The 16,571-nt window shown below is 42.8% G+C and overlaps 2 protein-coding genes across 2 annotated transcripts; one reads left to right on the forward strand and one right to left on the reverse strand.

Moving 5' to 3' along the window:
- Positions 1-2,909: 2,909 nt before the first annotated feature.
- heyl (hes related family bHLH transcription factor with YRPW motif like) lies at positions 2,910-7,033 on the forward strand. The gene is made up of 5 exons (XM_056414872.1): positions 2,910-3,360; positions 5,308-5,374; positions 5,461-5,544; positions 5,660-5,741; positions 5,924-7,033. Exons 1-5 carry the CDS (start codon positions 3,281-3,283, stop codon positions 6,610-6,612), a joined length of 1,002 nt encoding a protein of 333 aa, XP_056270847.1. The 5' UTR covers positions 2,910-3,280; the 3' UTR covers positions 6,613-7,033.
- Positions 7,034-11,396: 4,363 nt separating this feature from the next.
- Positions 11,397-15,717, reverse strand: LOC130193970 (plasma kallikrein-like). Its single transcript, XM_056414835.1, has 9 exons — positions 15,609-15,717; positions 15,368-15,524; positions 14,324-14,448; positions 13,664-13,826; positions 13,372-13,490; positions 13,147-13,279; positions 12,865-12,971; positions 11,802-11,964; positions 11,397-11,592 (listed from the first exon to the last, which is right to left on the reverse strand). The coding sequence occupies exons 1-9, from the start codon at positions 15,709-15,711 to the stop codon at positions 11,466-11,468; spliced, it is 1,197 nt and encodes a 398-aa protein (XP_056270810.1). The 5' UTR covers positions 15,712-15,717; the 3' UTR covers positions 11,397-11,465.
- Positions 15,718-16,571: the final 854 nt, after the last annotated feature.

Raw genomic sequence — 16,571 nt, forward strand, 5'->3', positions numbered from 1 at the left:
ATGATATGATTAAATGCAGGCGGGCAGGGCTCGGTTACATCGAATGCAAGAGAGATTAACAGAAAAACAATGCGGGAAAAATCTGGAGTAAGAGACAATAATAAAAAAATACTTGATTTTATTTACAAAGCTTAAGAGGACCAAAATAAGCCAGCGTAACATTTTTTTAACTTTTTGAACCAAACACACACAGAGATCTTGCACTCGTACATTGTAGTTGTTTAACCCTTGTGTTGCCTTAGGGTCATTTTGACCCGAATCAATATTACACCCTCCCCCCGCTTTAGGATTAATTTGACCCCATTCAATGTTTAATGTCGGTGTTCTTTCGGTTGTCAACAAACAAACATAAAGTGCCTCACACTTAAACTTGGAAAACAATATTAATAGGGTTGGTTGGACTCCTCTGTCCATCCGGAGACAAAATCATTGGCATGTCCTTATTTATAAAGCTATTCTCCACGTACTTCCATCGTATCTTTGGACGCTAATTCAGAAAAAAAACCCTACCATCTTATCTCTCTCTGTGACCTCTGCTCAAGGCCTCCTCTTGCTCTCCGTCCCTCACGTCGTTTGGAAAAAAAAAGAGGTTTTTTTTTAAGTTGCTTCTGCCTTTGGGAATTTGCTGCAGACAGACCTGGGTCTCCAGGTCTCTCTCCTTAGTGTTTTAAAATAGATTGAAAATATTGGAAATTCATCTAGCTGTCGATGTTTTATATGACGGAGGTATGTGCTCCTGTGTGAGCTGGGTTGTGTTGGCTTGAGACTTAGTTTTGGTTTTATTCATGCTGTGATTTAGTTTTTCGTTTTATATATTGTCTGTCACTGTTTTATGTTTTATGTTGTATTGTATAAACTTTGTGTGACGTGCTGCTGCTGTCTCTTGCAGGACACCTCTGTAAAGGAGATTTTTAATCTCAATGAGGCATTTCCTGGTTAAATAAATAAAATTAAAATAAAATAAATAAAATAAAAATTCTAATAATTTTCTGTAGGTTTTAATTGCTGGCGTCAAATTGAACCCAAAGGGTAAAATATGTTAGTAAATATAAAGGTAACAGGAGGGTGAAACATTGAATCGGGTCAAAATGACCCAAAGGCAGGGGGAGGGTGTAATATTGATTCGGGTCAAAATGACCCTAAGGCAACACAAGGGTTAAACTAACACACCCTTCCAGTCTGCCGGGCAGGAAGAGACACACTCAGCTGGGCTTTGTGTGGAAGGGGGCATGCCACTTGGCCTCTCTCTGTCTTTCACACACATATGCACACACCACTAGGTCAGTCAGGCATCGCTCCTAACAACGGGTGCCTGGTTTCCATGGCAATGTGTACCAGCAATCTTCCCACGGTGGCAGCGGAACCGAGCGCTGTGCGGCCGTGTGTGTGTGTGTGTGAGAGTCGGCTACATGGAGCACTATCTGGTCCACTGAAGAGCCCAGATGTTCAGACACTCACTGGGCTGATTCCTCTCTTGACCCTTCAGTACCTGCACACACTGACGCACACGCAAGTTTGGAAGGTCTCACTTTCTCAATATATATATATTAGGGCTGTCAATCGATTTAAAAAAATTAACTAATTAATCGCACATTTTGAAATTCATTAATCGCGATTAATCGCAATTAAAAGTTAAAAGTTAAATGTTCATTCTTTTTAAAGACCAAACTTCACACAGAGCTGTGTTTTCAAAGAGGCTCCTTTCTGCCAAATATTTGTCTTCACAGATTATCGTTAGAACTTTTTTATTTAATTTACCCATTTGTGGCACCTCTTGTAAATCTTCATGGTAGCGTAGTGTACACGGACATAGTTAGCTGATGCTAAATGTAATTAATGGATAAACAGTGATCGCTGGCCCAAAGCATTGCATCATCAGGTTTCTTCCCATTTTTCCCTGAGAAAGTTTTTTTCTTCTATATTTTGGGAGTTTTTCCTGATCATGTGAGGTCCTGGGACAGGGATGTCGTATGTGTAGAGATTATAAAGCCCTCTGAAGCAAATTTGTAATTTGTGATAATGGGCTATACGAAATAAACTGAATTTAATTTAATTGAACAGTTGAAGTAGTTTGGCAAATGGATGAAAAGTTGCCTTTAGCTAAAAGTCATGGGTCGGCTGATGTGATTAAAACATGTTGCTTCTGCCACTCCGTATGTATTACATTGACAAACCATTTGTTGGAAAAAATATGTTGCAAGAATAATAACTTTTATGTAATAAAAAAGCCGAAACGTCTATTTATAAGAAACAGAATTCAAACAGAATTCATAAAGAACATGGCAGCGAGGTATTGGTCGGGACTATACATTATTTCAATCCTCAGTCAGCAGTATTCCAGCAATATGGTTGTTTATGAAGTGGAGAGCGCTGCTGCAGCTGCCTCCAGTGTCCTCTTTCACAGTCTTCTGTCTGCTGTTTGTCTCACACTCACACAACGTTGTATAATAAGTCCATTCTCCAAGTCACCTGTGCGATTGTGTGGGAGTCGAGCTTTGCGCACTGTCACACACTGCCCTGTGGATGAAGGAGTGTTTTTCACAGTCCATTATTCCCACACTCCTCACCTCTCTCCTTCCCTGCCTCCCACTGCCATTGTTCTACAAAGCAGTGTCATTAAAGGAGCAGAAATAGACAGAAAGGAGGACAGAAAGGAGGACGGAAGGAGAGCAGGATGAGATGGAAGGCTAATTGACTGAAGATGACTGAGCAGCGGGTTGGAAAGATGGAGCCGGGCGGGTGGGGAAGGTTGGAGGGAGGGAGAGTGACAAACTGGGGTAGGCCAGATTAAAGGGAGGGAGGAGGGACAAGGAGAAGAGGCGGGGGAGCCAAAACTGGCAACCCTGCCCCGACTGCCAAAGTCCTATTTTGTCATCGGGCGGCTGTGACAGAGAGAGGGAGCCAAGAGAGACATAACAGGGTGAGAGAGAGCGAGAGACTATGATTGGATGCCAGTGACAGAGTAAAAGACTAAAGCAGCTTGTGAATTTTCTTACTTGTCATGGGCCCTCGGGGGTCGATCGAGTGGCACCGCTGACTCACAGAGGACAGGACGGAAGACACGCGAAGAAACGCCAAAGAAGACAAACACAAGAGACGAGAAGTAACTAAGGACAACAAGGCTTTTATAAAGGGAGGCAGAGGGCGCTTCGTCCACGGGGGGGGGGAGACTTCGGCGTGTCGCCTCCACACGCAGCGCCGACGAGGTCACTCAGATCCATCGGTCCGTCATCCGGCCATCTGCACAGCGGTCCAGCGAGGTGAGCAAAGGGCCGCAGCCATGAAGAGGCCTCACGACTACAGCTCCCCCGACTCGGACACGGACGAGTTTATTGACGTGGGACAGGAAGACGGCTATTGGTGAGCATCCGCCAGCCACACCGGAGTTGCTAACACGTTGCCCTCCAGTTACAATTTAAAGGGAAATGACATGGCGCACGGCTGAAATGAGTAGCCGAAGACTAATTCATCCTTAACATACTTGGCAGCGAGCTGAGGGCTTTACGAGCGTGTTGACACTTCAATGCTGCCGTCCGTGAAATTACAGACGAGTTGAAAAACGTTTTTAGATCTCAGACGCTGATGTGGCTCGTCATTTTAAAACACCGTGATCCCTACTCTTCAATATTTTCTCCATTTATCTCGAATGTCACATTTTGGACAAAAGTGGTTTGACACACCTTCCAAAAAGCAGAGCTGTCAGGTTAAAGTTTAACTTCAGGCCTCTGAAAGCAAATCCTCCTTATCCATGCACTGAAAGATACATTCATGCTTTTTTTCCTCTAAATATGTTTTTTCTCCTTATGGGCAATATGTTGCCCATGTGGGTAAATGTAGAAGTGGGTCATTCTACGAAGTCTAGGTTCTAAACGATGTAAGGCCTGTCATGTCTGAAGCTTAGAGCCGGGCTGAAGTCACAAGCACAATTTTCTGACACTGTATCATTTGAATATAAACGAATCTATAAATAAATCACTTTTTTTTTTGAAAGTCATTTTTCACAAATAATGAATCAACAATATTTCTGTCACTGTTATTGTTATGTCACAGTTCCGGTTCTAGTTCTATTTCTAGATCAGGAACTTCTTGATGCTTCATTAAAACATAAATACAAAAGCAATACAGAGGGACGACCCAACGTTAAATATATGCAGGAGTTTGTCGCATTTTGTCGGAATATTTTGAGGCACTTTATGTGTGTGAGAATGCATTCATGTTATTTGATTATACTTCAATGCATAACATATTGGCCTCCAAAAATTAAGCTTCATTTGAAATTTAATTCACTGTAAAGACTACTGATATTTCTAAAGGCTAAAAAAAGATTACATTTGAGTGCCATAAATGCATATGAATAATCGTAATTAGTTCCTTATTCATATGAATATAGATAAATATATGGAGAAAATATGGAAAATGCGAACTCCAAACAATTTGCTTTTTAATTATTTTAAAAAGAAGACATTTTTTATGCAAATGTGGCCTACAATGCCTTGCTGTTTAATGACGGCAGTCTATTCTAAATGACTCCTTACACTACACACACTCTCTAAAAGTTGAGACAACAATTTGCTTTTCAAATTCCTCATCTGGACAGCAGTGTAGATTAAAGCGGCGTGTGTCCATCTACAGCATATCAAAACACATTCACAGCAATACTGGGAACATCACACGCACCAAGATAGGCAGTAACACTAAAGACGGTTACAATAAATCAAATTGTCGTTTCATGCAAACAGAGGACAGTGCCGCCTTTTAAAGTCGGCTCATCAAACATGAACTTAAACGAAAACACACTGCTAAATTGGCAGCCTTCATGTTGAAATCTAATAGAAATCCAGTAAGTCTTTGGTGGAGCAGTTTGAAGGAAACTCCAAGCTGTCAAACCCATAAGATGAGAGTTCACAAACAAACACAATCCATATTGAGTGGCTGTAAACGGAAAAGCTGCATGCCGGAGCCCCATGCGAGCGAAAGCATCGCCCCGAGGCTATGTAATCATCTCTCTGAAAGTGCTTTCGCTCAGATGGAAAGGAGAACAGCATGTCATTTCACTGAGACTAATGTCTAGAAACGCATTAAACCCAAAACAATCTCGTCTTCCCTCCTCTCCCGGGCACTCGTCTGCTGCTCTGTGCCCAAAAAACTAATTAGATTGAAGGGAGATGATGTGTCATCCTGCCTCTGTGTCATATTAAGGAGGGTAATAATAACAATATGCAAGAGAATAAAAAATGTTTCTTTCCGTGCCAATACCATCCTCCCATTTCCCTCATCTCCATTTCTCTCTCTCTCTCCATGGTACAGCCCAGTCACGGGGTCCATGTCTCCTGGCAGCGCCTCGCAGATTCTGGCCCGAAAGAAGAGAAGAGGGGTGAGTGGATTATAGCCTTGGATCTTAATCTCTTTAGTCCTGTTGTTTTGGTTGGCCCTGACTGTTCCTCTGCTCTTCTTGCTCAGATCATAGAGAAGAGGCGCAGAGACCGGATCAACCATAGCCTGTCTGAGCTCAGGAGGCTGGTGCCCAGTGCTTTTGAAAAACAGGTGGCCGCTCATAAATCCACGATCAATTACCATTATTCTCCTTTCACATCAGAAGTAGGACGCCGGCTTCATGACATCTGATGCGACTTGAGTAAAATCGTAATTTTCTCTGCAGGGCTCATCGAAGCTGGAAAAGGCGGAGATCCTGCAGATGACTGTGGACCACCTCAAACTCCTACATGCCATGGGAGGGAAAGGTGAGACTTCGAAGGAGCAGTACACTGGAATAATGCTGGAACACATCCAAAACCGATCGAAAAGACGCATACTGATTTATTATCTTCTTTTTTTGGGATGTGCACAGTCATTTGAGTTCTTATGACGAACTGCATTCCATTACGATTATTCATTGTATGAATAAGCTCTCTTTCTCTCTCAGGTTACTTTGATGCGAGGGCCCTGGCAGTCGACTACAGGACCTTGGGCTTTAGGGAGTGCGTTGGAGAGGTGGTGCGGTACATCAGCTCCCTCGACGGGGAGTCCCCGGACCCTATAGGAGTCCGCCTGATCTCCCACCTTTCTCACTGTGCAAGCGAGCTCGACCCCCTTCTCCTACAGTCGGCCCCGGCCTCCGCCATGCCCTTTCCTCCATGGCCTTGGGCATCTTTCCCTCAGATCTCCCCCACCTCACCGGCCTCCTCCTCCTCACCTCCTTTCCCCAGTCGGCGAAGGGATCTGGCCCTACTGGGGAGCTACCCGTCACACGCCTCCCTCCGCCTCGGCCCCCTGGCCGGCTGCCAGCAGGGCGTTCCGCCACTCCTTGCGCCTGCAGCCCTGGCCACCGTCCACAGGTTGCCCTCTCTGGCGGCGGCCCCGGTCCTGGCCTCCTCCAGACCAACCCAGTCGTCTCCTCACAGCGCCACCAGGGCCTCGCCCCTTCACCTCCACACCCCTTCCTCTTCCTCTCCTTCTACCTCTTTCTCTTCTTCTAATTCATCATCTTCCGCCCCACTGCAGGTCTCTTTCAGGCCTTTTGCACCTCTGGGGTCTCCCACAGCTCAGCGCAGGGGCTTGAGCGGACAAGCCAAGTCAGCCCAGGGATGGGGGACTGAGATCGGAGCTTTCTGACAGTCAACTCTGGTTTTGTTTTCCAAATGAACTCAGTCCAGTGAACATGGAGCTCCCATGTGCGCCATGTAGCGAATATGAAACTGTTGTTGAAAGACCTATTGAACCTTAGATGATTGTATTTGCTTTTAAGGGACTCTAAAAGCCATATCAGACTGTGGGTAAAGTGTCAGATAATCAGAAACAAGCATATATGACAGAAGAATGAAGGAATGTGAAGGAATAGAAGATTTTAATAAATTCCGGTTCATGATCTTGCTCGACAAACATATAGACACAGCTTCTAACAGAGCCATAACGCTCAGCAGAGCGCCTTTTAACTGTGATATTTGTTTTTGTCCAAAACATTTTATACATTTGATTACATATTCAGAGTCTGAAGAATGTTTTAAAAAATCTCTATAAAAACTAAGTGCCTTTACCATTGTTTTTGTTTTTCTCTGTGTGTTTTTCTGACTCTCGAAGCAAATGGCAACATGTACTTGCAGCTCTCTGCTATCAATACAAATGGAAACCGAATGGTTGAACGCTACATGTTACCTACTTATCCGTATTAGCCACGTCTGCAAACACGGCTTGCATGTTCTCCAGCCGTAACCCCCCTCTGTATCTCAGCTGTCTCCGGTGATGGATGATGGGAGTTGTGGTCTTGTGGCTGCAGAGGATAAACATGGTGGGAGCTGGTGATGTTTTTGGACCTCTAATTGGCAGTCCCCTGTAATTATCTTTACCCATCATATCAGTCAACGTGTCTTCCTCTCCTCTGCTGTCTCGCTGCCATTTTTTCTCTCCAATCTTGTGGTACACCAGCGGATATCTCCTCTCCCCGTTTGTCTGCGCCACTGTCTCCTCAACAATTGACAGAAAGTTAAGAAGAGGGCGAGAGGGAGAATGGAGAGACTGCGAGAGGGGAAAACAAAGAAAAAGATCTGAAGGGCTGTGGTTGGGTGACTGCTTTGGCGTAGACGTTCAATAACAACAGGGTGGGAGGGAGGCGGGAGACAGGGTTAGGGGAGAGATGAGAGGGATGGCGAAGGTTTAAAAGCAAAGGGAGAGAAATAGTGTGAATCACAGAGAGTCGGCCAGCGCATACAGGGTGAGAACCCTCGAACGGTGACGAATGACAGTTGTAACAAGTTGTTTCTCGAGAAGAGCAGCATAATTGTGCCGCGGGGATGAGAGAGCGGAGCAGAGCCTTGTGTGTGTTTACTGCTGAAGAAAGCTTTGATCTACTTCAGGATGCAATGTCTGTGGTCTGCGGTCCAAAAGTGTGTGTGTTGTGTGTTCCGCAAAGGGCACATTGTTTATTTTACAGAGTGTGCGCTTAAGTCCGGCTCAAGTGTGTGTGTGTGTGTGGGGATGCGTGTGTACGTGTGTGTAATGTGAGTCTTTTAGGGCTGGCGTCAGGACTGAACCGCGGTGGCGGCGTGGCTCTCGTGCGAGGCTGGCCGGTGGTCAGACGGACGGTATGGTGGTGGAATGTTTGTGGAGGGTGCATGCACACACACACACACACACACACACACAGGCACTCAGACAACATACAAACATAGACACACACACACACACACACACGCTCACACAGGGTGCCTGGCACTATTCTAGCCTCTGAGCGGAGGAGCCAGAGTCACCACCACAGCTTCCAGGAAGGACAACCACAGTCACACTGCACTGGGTTTCCCACGGAGGAGGGGGCGCCAGAGGGGGAGAGGGGAAAGAGGGGAGGGAACAACGGAGAAAGATGGAGGGAAGTGCGTGCCTGTTTGTGTGAGTGTGTACGTGAGGCTAGGGTGTACGGAGGAAGAGATGAGTCGAGTGAAATCAGGAAGTGAGTGAGATTCCTCCTCTGATGTGTACATGAACTTATCTAATCAGTAGTGCTGAATATTTTCTTTGATGATGTGCAGTTTCTCTGTCCGTGCGTGAGTTTGTGTTCACAAATTTCTTCAAGTGGAGTCCAGACACAACAATAGCCAACTTAAGGAGCAGCCATGCGAAACAATCAGCAAAATGTACAATGTGCCAGGATTTATTTAATTTAAAAATACAACTAATTAACTGAAAATGTTTCTTCAGTAGACAATCACATTTTAACTCCAATTGAGTATAGTGTCACACACTGTCTACATGCATTATTTACTGCTACACTATCAGTTGTATGTCTTGTCTATAGCACTGCATTAGCCATGTGCAATGTCACTGTTTGACAATACATGAGTTTGTGTTTGCATGGATGCATCGGCCAAAGACCCACCTGAAACCAGCCGTAGAGAAGCTCTGAGTGACATAGGTGAAGTAATGGCAGTACTGGCATCCTATGCACAAGTCCTCTGGCATGCCTTTGCATGACTCGTCAACAAATTGCAAAAGTCAGAACCCAAAAAATCTACTCCTTCATGACGCTTCTTAATGTTGCCTTAGGGTCATTTTGACCCGAATCAATATTACACCCTCCCCCCGCCTTTGGGTCATTTTGACCCGATTCAATGTTTCACCCTCCTGTTACCTTTATATTTACTAACATATTTGACCCTTTGGGTTCAATTTGACGCCAGCAATTAAAACCTCCAGAAAATTATTAGAATTAATATTGTTTTCCAAGTTTAAGTGTGAGGCACTTTATGTTTGTTTGTTGACTACCGAAAGAACACCGACATTAAACATTGAATGGGGTCAAATTAATCCTAAGGCGGGGGGAGGGTGTAATATTGATTCGGGTCAAAATGACCCTAAGGCAACACAAGGGTTAACAGTCTGTTCACAAAGAGGGAGAGGGTGAGACTGCTGCTGCTTGCTAAACTACAGAAAGCAACAGGAAAAGAACGGATGAAGAAAAATAACCAAATGGCAACTAAACCAAATAACAGAAGGTTTTGAAATCTATTAAATCCATAACAGCTGCAATAATCACATTTTCATCAAAACAATGACTGTCAACAAACCCACAGAGAACTATCAGCAGACCTGCTTCAGCGTGTTTCAGCTCATTGTTTTGGTGCTACATTATACAGATTAAGCTAACAAACAGAACATAACAGCTCTGGACAAACACAAACAGATGCTTGTAAATCCACACCAAAAAACACAACTATGTGTTTTTATTGTTGTTCTTGATCTAGAGGTATATTTCAACTTTATGCTGAGCTAAGCTAGCTGCTAAACTAAGCTAATTTCCTGCTGGCTTAGCTCTGTGCTTAGATATGAGAGTGGCCTTTTCTTATGTTGGAACTCAATTACACAATTTAGAACATTATCAACCAGGACCACGGCATAATTGTCTTCAAAACTTTCTCTTTGCTAATTATTTGGCAAACATGGTACTTCTTAGAGAGAAACATTGAACGCAAACACGCCCTGTATGAGAGATGTAGGCACACTGTTCACAGTACATGAGTGTTCAGGAGAGGCGGCGTGCAAATGTTGATTCCTGTGATTTCTGTATATGAAAATAATGTCATACTTTCACAGATTAAACAGTGCGAAATGCATGTTATCTCACAACAATCGCCTACAGTTGTTCTAAAAACCTCCAGTCAGACTTTTTCCCTTCTCCATGGACATCGAAAATAGTCTTCATCAAGTTTCAAGTTTCAAGTTTCAAGTTTTTATTGTCACATCCCCTTTTATACAAGTATAATCAGACTAAAAAAGAATAAGAATGAGAATAAACTATACAATATCCACACACAAAAAAGAAGAAAGTATTAACAATATATATATAAAACAATGTAATAGAATATACATCATGACAATATATATATATAAAACAATGTAATAAAATATACACTTTTTGAGACTATATATATATATGTATATACATACAATATATATATAAACAATGTAATAAAATATAGATATTCACAGAATATGTTCTAGTGTGTAGTGTTAATGAGGGTCTCAGTCCTTGTTCAGCAGCCTGATGGCCTGACTGAAGAAGCTGTCCCCTCAGTCTGTTGTGCTTTGGCATATACCGCGGTATCGCCCTGCCTGACAGTAGAAGGGGTGTGGTTTTGGGTGGTTATTGTCTTTCATCATCCGTTTGGCCCTGGCCACGCACCGCTGTGTATATGTCCAGGATGGAGGAAGCTCACCTCCAACGATGTACTGTGCCGACGCACCACCCTCTGTAGTGCCCTACGCTCCAGGCGGTGCAGTTCCCCCACCAGCGGTGATGCGAGGATGCGGGGCCCATGAATTTTTGTTGGGCCCTTTTCACCACGTGGTGGTGTGCGTGGTCATGAGGTCCCCTCGATGTGCCGAGGAACTGAAACTTGAAGCTGACCTCTCACTGCAACGGCTGTTCTCCTGGCACCACTGTACCAGTGATCCAACCTCCTCCCTGTAGGCTGTCTCGACGTCGTCAGAGATCAGCCCCAACCCATCCTCACCACCTGGCGGCGGCCCGACAGGAAGTCCAGTATCCAGCTGCACATGGTAGAGTGCAGGCCTTGTGTGAACATAAAAAATACACCAGCTGCCTTCAGTTTTTCATAAAGTATTCACCGTGTCCTAAATTCTACCACTTATTGTTTTTTTTATTACTAATTTACAAATGAATACCGAAAGTGGTAAAAGCTGTAATGGCTTTTAGAACAGGTGGTTCTTATTTTAATGAAACGTCTGTGTCTGTGGTCGATTGTGTTGGTGTAGAAACACACAAATGTATTTTAGTATCATTGCTCACCTAAATAGTATAACTATATACTCTTGAAAACCTCTTCCAAGTGGGCTAGAATAAATATGAATACTAACTTTCAAACGAATAAAGCAAGTTGAAAGCAGACTGAAGTTCTTTCTGTTTTATTGATCAATCAAATGATCTTTGGGCCAACCAACAGAGCAAGTGACCATAACTAAGCAACAGAGTGTGAATCAAAGTTCAAGCAGTTCCTCTGTTGGAAGCCTGAAACAACATTGGCCAGTTTGGTAACTTTAGGAGGAGCAGGCATGGTGATGGCACGCTTGAGGTAGCAGCGGCGCCTGAAACACAAGATCAATAACAGCATCGTCAAGTATGCACCGTGAATATAGCAGTCAGAATTTATCAGGAGGTGCTGCAATGATGTCTGGCTGATGATGAAGTTGAATATTTTCTGGCTATTGCCTAAATTGTTGGGACACTTTTCTTAAAAATAAGAAAAGCGTTTGTGTTAAGGCAAGTTTGCATGCATGCATAGCGACTAATGTACCTAGTGTACATGACGTCGGATAACGTTGCTTTGGCATAGGTGAAGAACTGGCAGTTGGCATCCTCATTACAGGTCAGCTGGCAAGTGCTTGCATCGTCCATCAGCTCGTATCGAATGTCACTGGTCTGGAAATCTACGTTTTCATGAGTGACCTGAAGCCAGCCTGGTAGAAGAGAGGAACACGGTTAGACTGCTGCTGCTTCATTAAATTGCCATTTAGTAAACGTTGTCTTTTTGTAATAAAGACAAAAAATTAATACAAAAGTCTGGCTTTTCCATAATGTATTCATCACAGAGGATTTTCTGAAACTCCACGAATGATTTCAGATGTGGACTTCAAGCACAGTGCTTCAATTCTAATTGTTCTACCTGTTACGTATAAATAGCTTTATAATGCAAACAAGGCCACATCATGCTGCTATAAGACAACCATGAAAAGTACGCTTCATCCTGAGGGAAGTATGAAGGTGTTTACTTAACCCTTGTGTTGCCTTCGGGTCATTTTGACCCGATTCAATATTTAACCCTCCTGTCGCCTTCGGGTCAATTTGACCCGATTCAATGTTTAATGTCGGTGTTCTTTCGGGAGTCAACAAACAAACATAAAGTACCTCACACTTAAACTTGGAAAACAATATTAATTCTAATAATTTTCTGGAGATTTTAATAGCTGGGGTCATATTGACCTCAAGGGTAAAATATGTTAGTAAATATAAAGGTAACAGGAGGGTTAAACATTGAATCGGGTCATATTGACCCGAAGACGACAGGAGGGTGAAACATTGAATCGGGTCAAATTGACCCGAAGGCAACACAAGGGTTAAATCAATGGCAGTATTTTCATAACTGTTGAGACAAAAGACAGGGATTCACCAAAATGACTAGGATGTTATATCTGGGAACCATCAACATCTGGAGAACATGTTGTGTTAATCCAACCAGAAATTGTTTTTATTGAATAAGTGAAAACTAGAGTGACCAATGCCACCGGGAAAATGTGTAACAATAAATGATTGAATTTGAAGTGTGTCATCTCTGACAGTTTTTGTTTAATAATACATACTTTCATCCGCCTGACAGAACCGTGCTGGTAATCCAGATGTCACTCCTTCTTTGGCTCTGAGCACCATTTCAATTTTGTTTTCCTTCAGCTGACAATTGAAGTTGTTCCTGCAAAAAAAAAAAAACCTTGAATAAAAGAAATTCTTAATTTTGAGTATAGATCTGACTGAAAAGGACAGTTAGAATACAGTCAGGTGAGTTGCTTCAACAACGAACAGGCTAATAAAAGCACTTTCTAATACTCATTGTAGTGTTTTTTTGTTGGAGAAAACTGATTGACTACCTGACAAAAGTGAAGAAGGTGCAGATTGAATGAGCGGAGCACAGAACCTGGCAGTGTTCAGGAGAGGCAGCCTGAACAGTCGCAAGGACATTTCCTTGGATTTCAGTGCTTGGGAAAAGCTTTCTCCTACATGCTGAACACAACACGGGCAACACATTAATAAAGCATGCGCAACAATCTGAAGAGTTTATATTCCAAATGCATTTGCTCTGACAGTGTGTGTACCTGGTTTAGATCCTTGAGTTGGGTGTGAATCTCGGGAAAATCCAGATACTACATTAGTTTTGCGTTGAACAACAGGTAGTATTGGTACCGCCCAGCTGAATTTAAGGAAGCACTTGTACCTGAAACAGAACAAGAAAATGGATAGTTAGGGAATCGGAGAGCCTTGGAGAGCCTATGTCGGCACCCTCCCACTCATTGTTTGAATTACACCAACTGTGTGTAATAACTTGGGAGAAGATAACATGACAATTTGACTTCATCAGCAGTGAAACATTGCGTGATCCAGTTTGACCTGATCTTCTCTGATGTGTAGCCCACATTGACGAAAGTAAAGAACTGGCAGGCGGGATCCTGTGTGCAGGCTCTCTGACACTCCTCATAGTCGGCCGTGAACAAGGTGCGGTAGTCTGACCCTGGGAAGTCTACGTTCTGGTAAACCTTAGGCAGACAAGGCTCTGGCAAACAGAGTGTAAAGGAGAGAGGGGTCACGGATCAATAATTAACAGTGTTTGCGAGGTTAGAAATGTAATAGTTTACAGGTTACTAGTTAGTCTGTTGATTTGATTACTGTTTCTAACATGTGTTTTAAACTATTCAATAAAGCTAAAAAAGCTAAGAACATCAAACTCAAACCAGCAGTGTAAACATCACAACAGTAGGCCTACTCATCTCTGATTACTGTCAAACTTTAATTCAAAGTTATTCAATATAACTTGGATTAAGATTCAAGCAGAGCAGCAGCATGAACGGTGTATTCTACACAGAAGCTGCTTTTACCAAAAGGAATATATATTCAGATGCAACCCTTTTGGAATCACCTCCATTTTGATGAGCAAGTGTCATTTAATATAATTTACTTTTCGCTTCTATTTTTTTCCGGTAACCGTAACTAATTCAATTCCTCTCATGTTGTAATTGAATTCGATGACCCTGTCGCTTGTTCGTTACACACGTTGTGTGGGCCGACGTGGAGATGGGTTGCAGAGTTTGAGAGAAAATCCAGAGGTGACGCCCAACAGCGGAGTCCGAACATTGGGCTGTCCAGAGGGAGTGGTCTTCAGGTAGCAGTAGAAGTGCCTGCAGAGAGAGGATGTTTTGTGCAAGAGAGAGAGAGAGAGAGACTTGTGAGTGATAAGCGCGTTGTAAGTAACATAAATAGAAGAGAGGCCCTCTGGTAGAGGCAGTGTTTGGAAGAGGTATCGCTCTCTCCGTGGATATAAACGAATCATTCTAAGGTAACGGAAACACTGGGTTTCTTTGTTTATGGGAATTATACACAAATTAAAAGATAGTTAGCATATTTCATTTCTGCCAATTGATTGTCCCACACACTGGGACAAATATATAGCATGAAATATTAAGCAAATACAGCCGTTTGTAAAGATACCTCTAATCTACAAAAGAGATTAGATAAACTGCTTCTTGATATTCCACTTCTGGTATAGCTCTAAATTAAAAATACATACAAAACAATTCAAAACAAATAATCTGTGACAGTATGGAGGTGCAATATGGCATATGCTCCTTGAAGAGGTGTAGCTCTCTGCGTAGATATAAACAAATCATTCTAAGGTAACGGAGACTATATGATAACACATAGTTATCTTATTTAATTTACGGCCGATACATTTCCCCACACACTGACCCTTTAATACTTAAAAAAGAAGAAAAGAAACATGAGAGGAAAGCGCATGGTCACAGTTGCAGCAAAAACAAATCGACAAATATATAGCCTGACTTATCAAGCAAATACAGCCATTTGTAAAGATAATACCTCAAATCTACAGTTGCAAAAGAGATTAGATAAACTGCTTCTTTACATTTAAATTAAAAATACATAATAACGTTCAAAACAAATAATCTGTGACAGTATAGGTCGGAGTTTGTTTTCATGGTCACATTTTCGGAGTCTAAAATGTATTTCCACCATCCTGTTGTATACTAAATAAATAAGTATCACTTATTTGAATTCATTGTTGCTCAGCTTGTTCTGTACCTGTTGTCCTTGGTCCAGTCCTCACGAACAAAGGTGAAGAAGAGGCAGGCGGGGTGCTGGGTGCAAAGCTGCTGACAGTGATTGGCATCAGGAGAAAAGACGAATTTGATGTCTGTTCCAGCGAAATCTATATTCTCATGAGGCAGTTGATCACATTCTAAATAAATGGGAAAGAAGACACACTTTTAGATGTACAAATACATACATATCCAATACATCCTGAGTGCATGTCATACATTACCTTGACTAAAGGAGAGGCTGCAGATAGACAGGAGAACCCCCAAAATCAGATGTGTTTCCATCTTCTTGGTTCTGAGGCCAGTGAGGATTCTTGAAAACATCATTATTTTTAAAGGCAAACAAATGCAGACTTTGAACATTTGGATGCTCAAAGGTCAAAGCAGTCAAACGGTGTCCACACTGTTTACTTTTGCTCTGCTGACTCAAAATGTCAGTTTGCTGTTGGTGTTTTTTTTCGGGGACGGTGAACCCGGAGGGGGGGGGGGGTGCTAGTGACTATTTTGTTGCTCCATCCCAATGCCCGCAGACCGGCGTCGGAGCTCTGCAGCGGAACAATCGATCGGCGTATTGAGCACCCCTGCATTCAAGCATTAAATAGCCGAGAGGTTTTTTCAGCGTGAGGAATTCGATGTGTGGCGGGAGTGCGTGAGATAAGACCGAAATGCGTGAGTCTCACGCTCAATGCGTGAGACTTGAGAGCCCTGCATTTGTATGTACAATCCGTAAAGTTCAAGGTAATGTTCTGTTTGTGCAGTGTGTTACAGTGTGTTGCCACCTTGTGGACATATAGGGAATAACAGGAACGTTTCAAGTTCAGGGAGCTGAATGGCGCAAAGCAGCAGTGGTTTATTTGAGTTTATTGGCCTCTGTTGTCAGAACTAGAAACGTTCTGTGACACACAAGTTAAGATTAAATCCGCCAATATGTTAACCTATAAACCTACAGTTATATTCCAATACCATTGGACCTAAACTTAAATTGATATAAACAACAACAAAAATGTAAACATGCAAAGCTGAAAGACTTTTAATTGTTTACAGCAAAACATGTATAATCTGCAGTTCAAGCTACACACAAATCATGTTAGTTAATTAATAACCACAGCAAATGCATGTTTCTTAAAAGGTGCAGCCAGCTAGAGTAGAGCAATGCAAAGACTGGTTACATACAGGAAACCATGCAA

This window comes from Pseudoliparis swirei, chromosome 1, assembly GCF_029220125.1.
Source record: "Pseudoliparis swirei isolate HS2019 ecotype Mariana Trench chromosome 1, NWPU_hadal_v1, whole genome shotgun sequence".
NCBI classification, from domain to species: domain Eukaryota; kingdom Metazoa; phylum Chordata; class Actinopteri; order Perciformes; family Liparidae; genus Pseudoliparis; species Pseudoliparis swirei.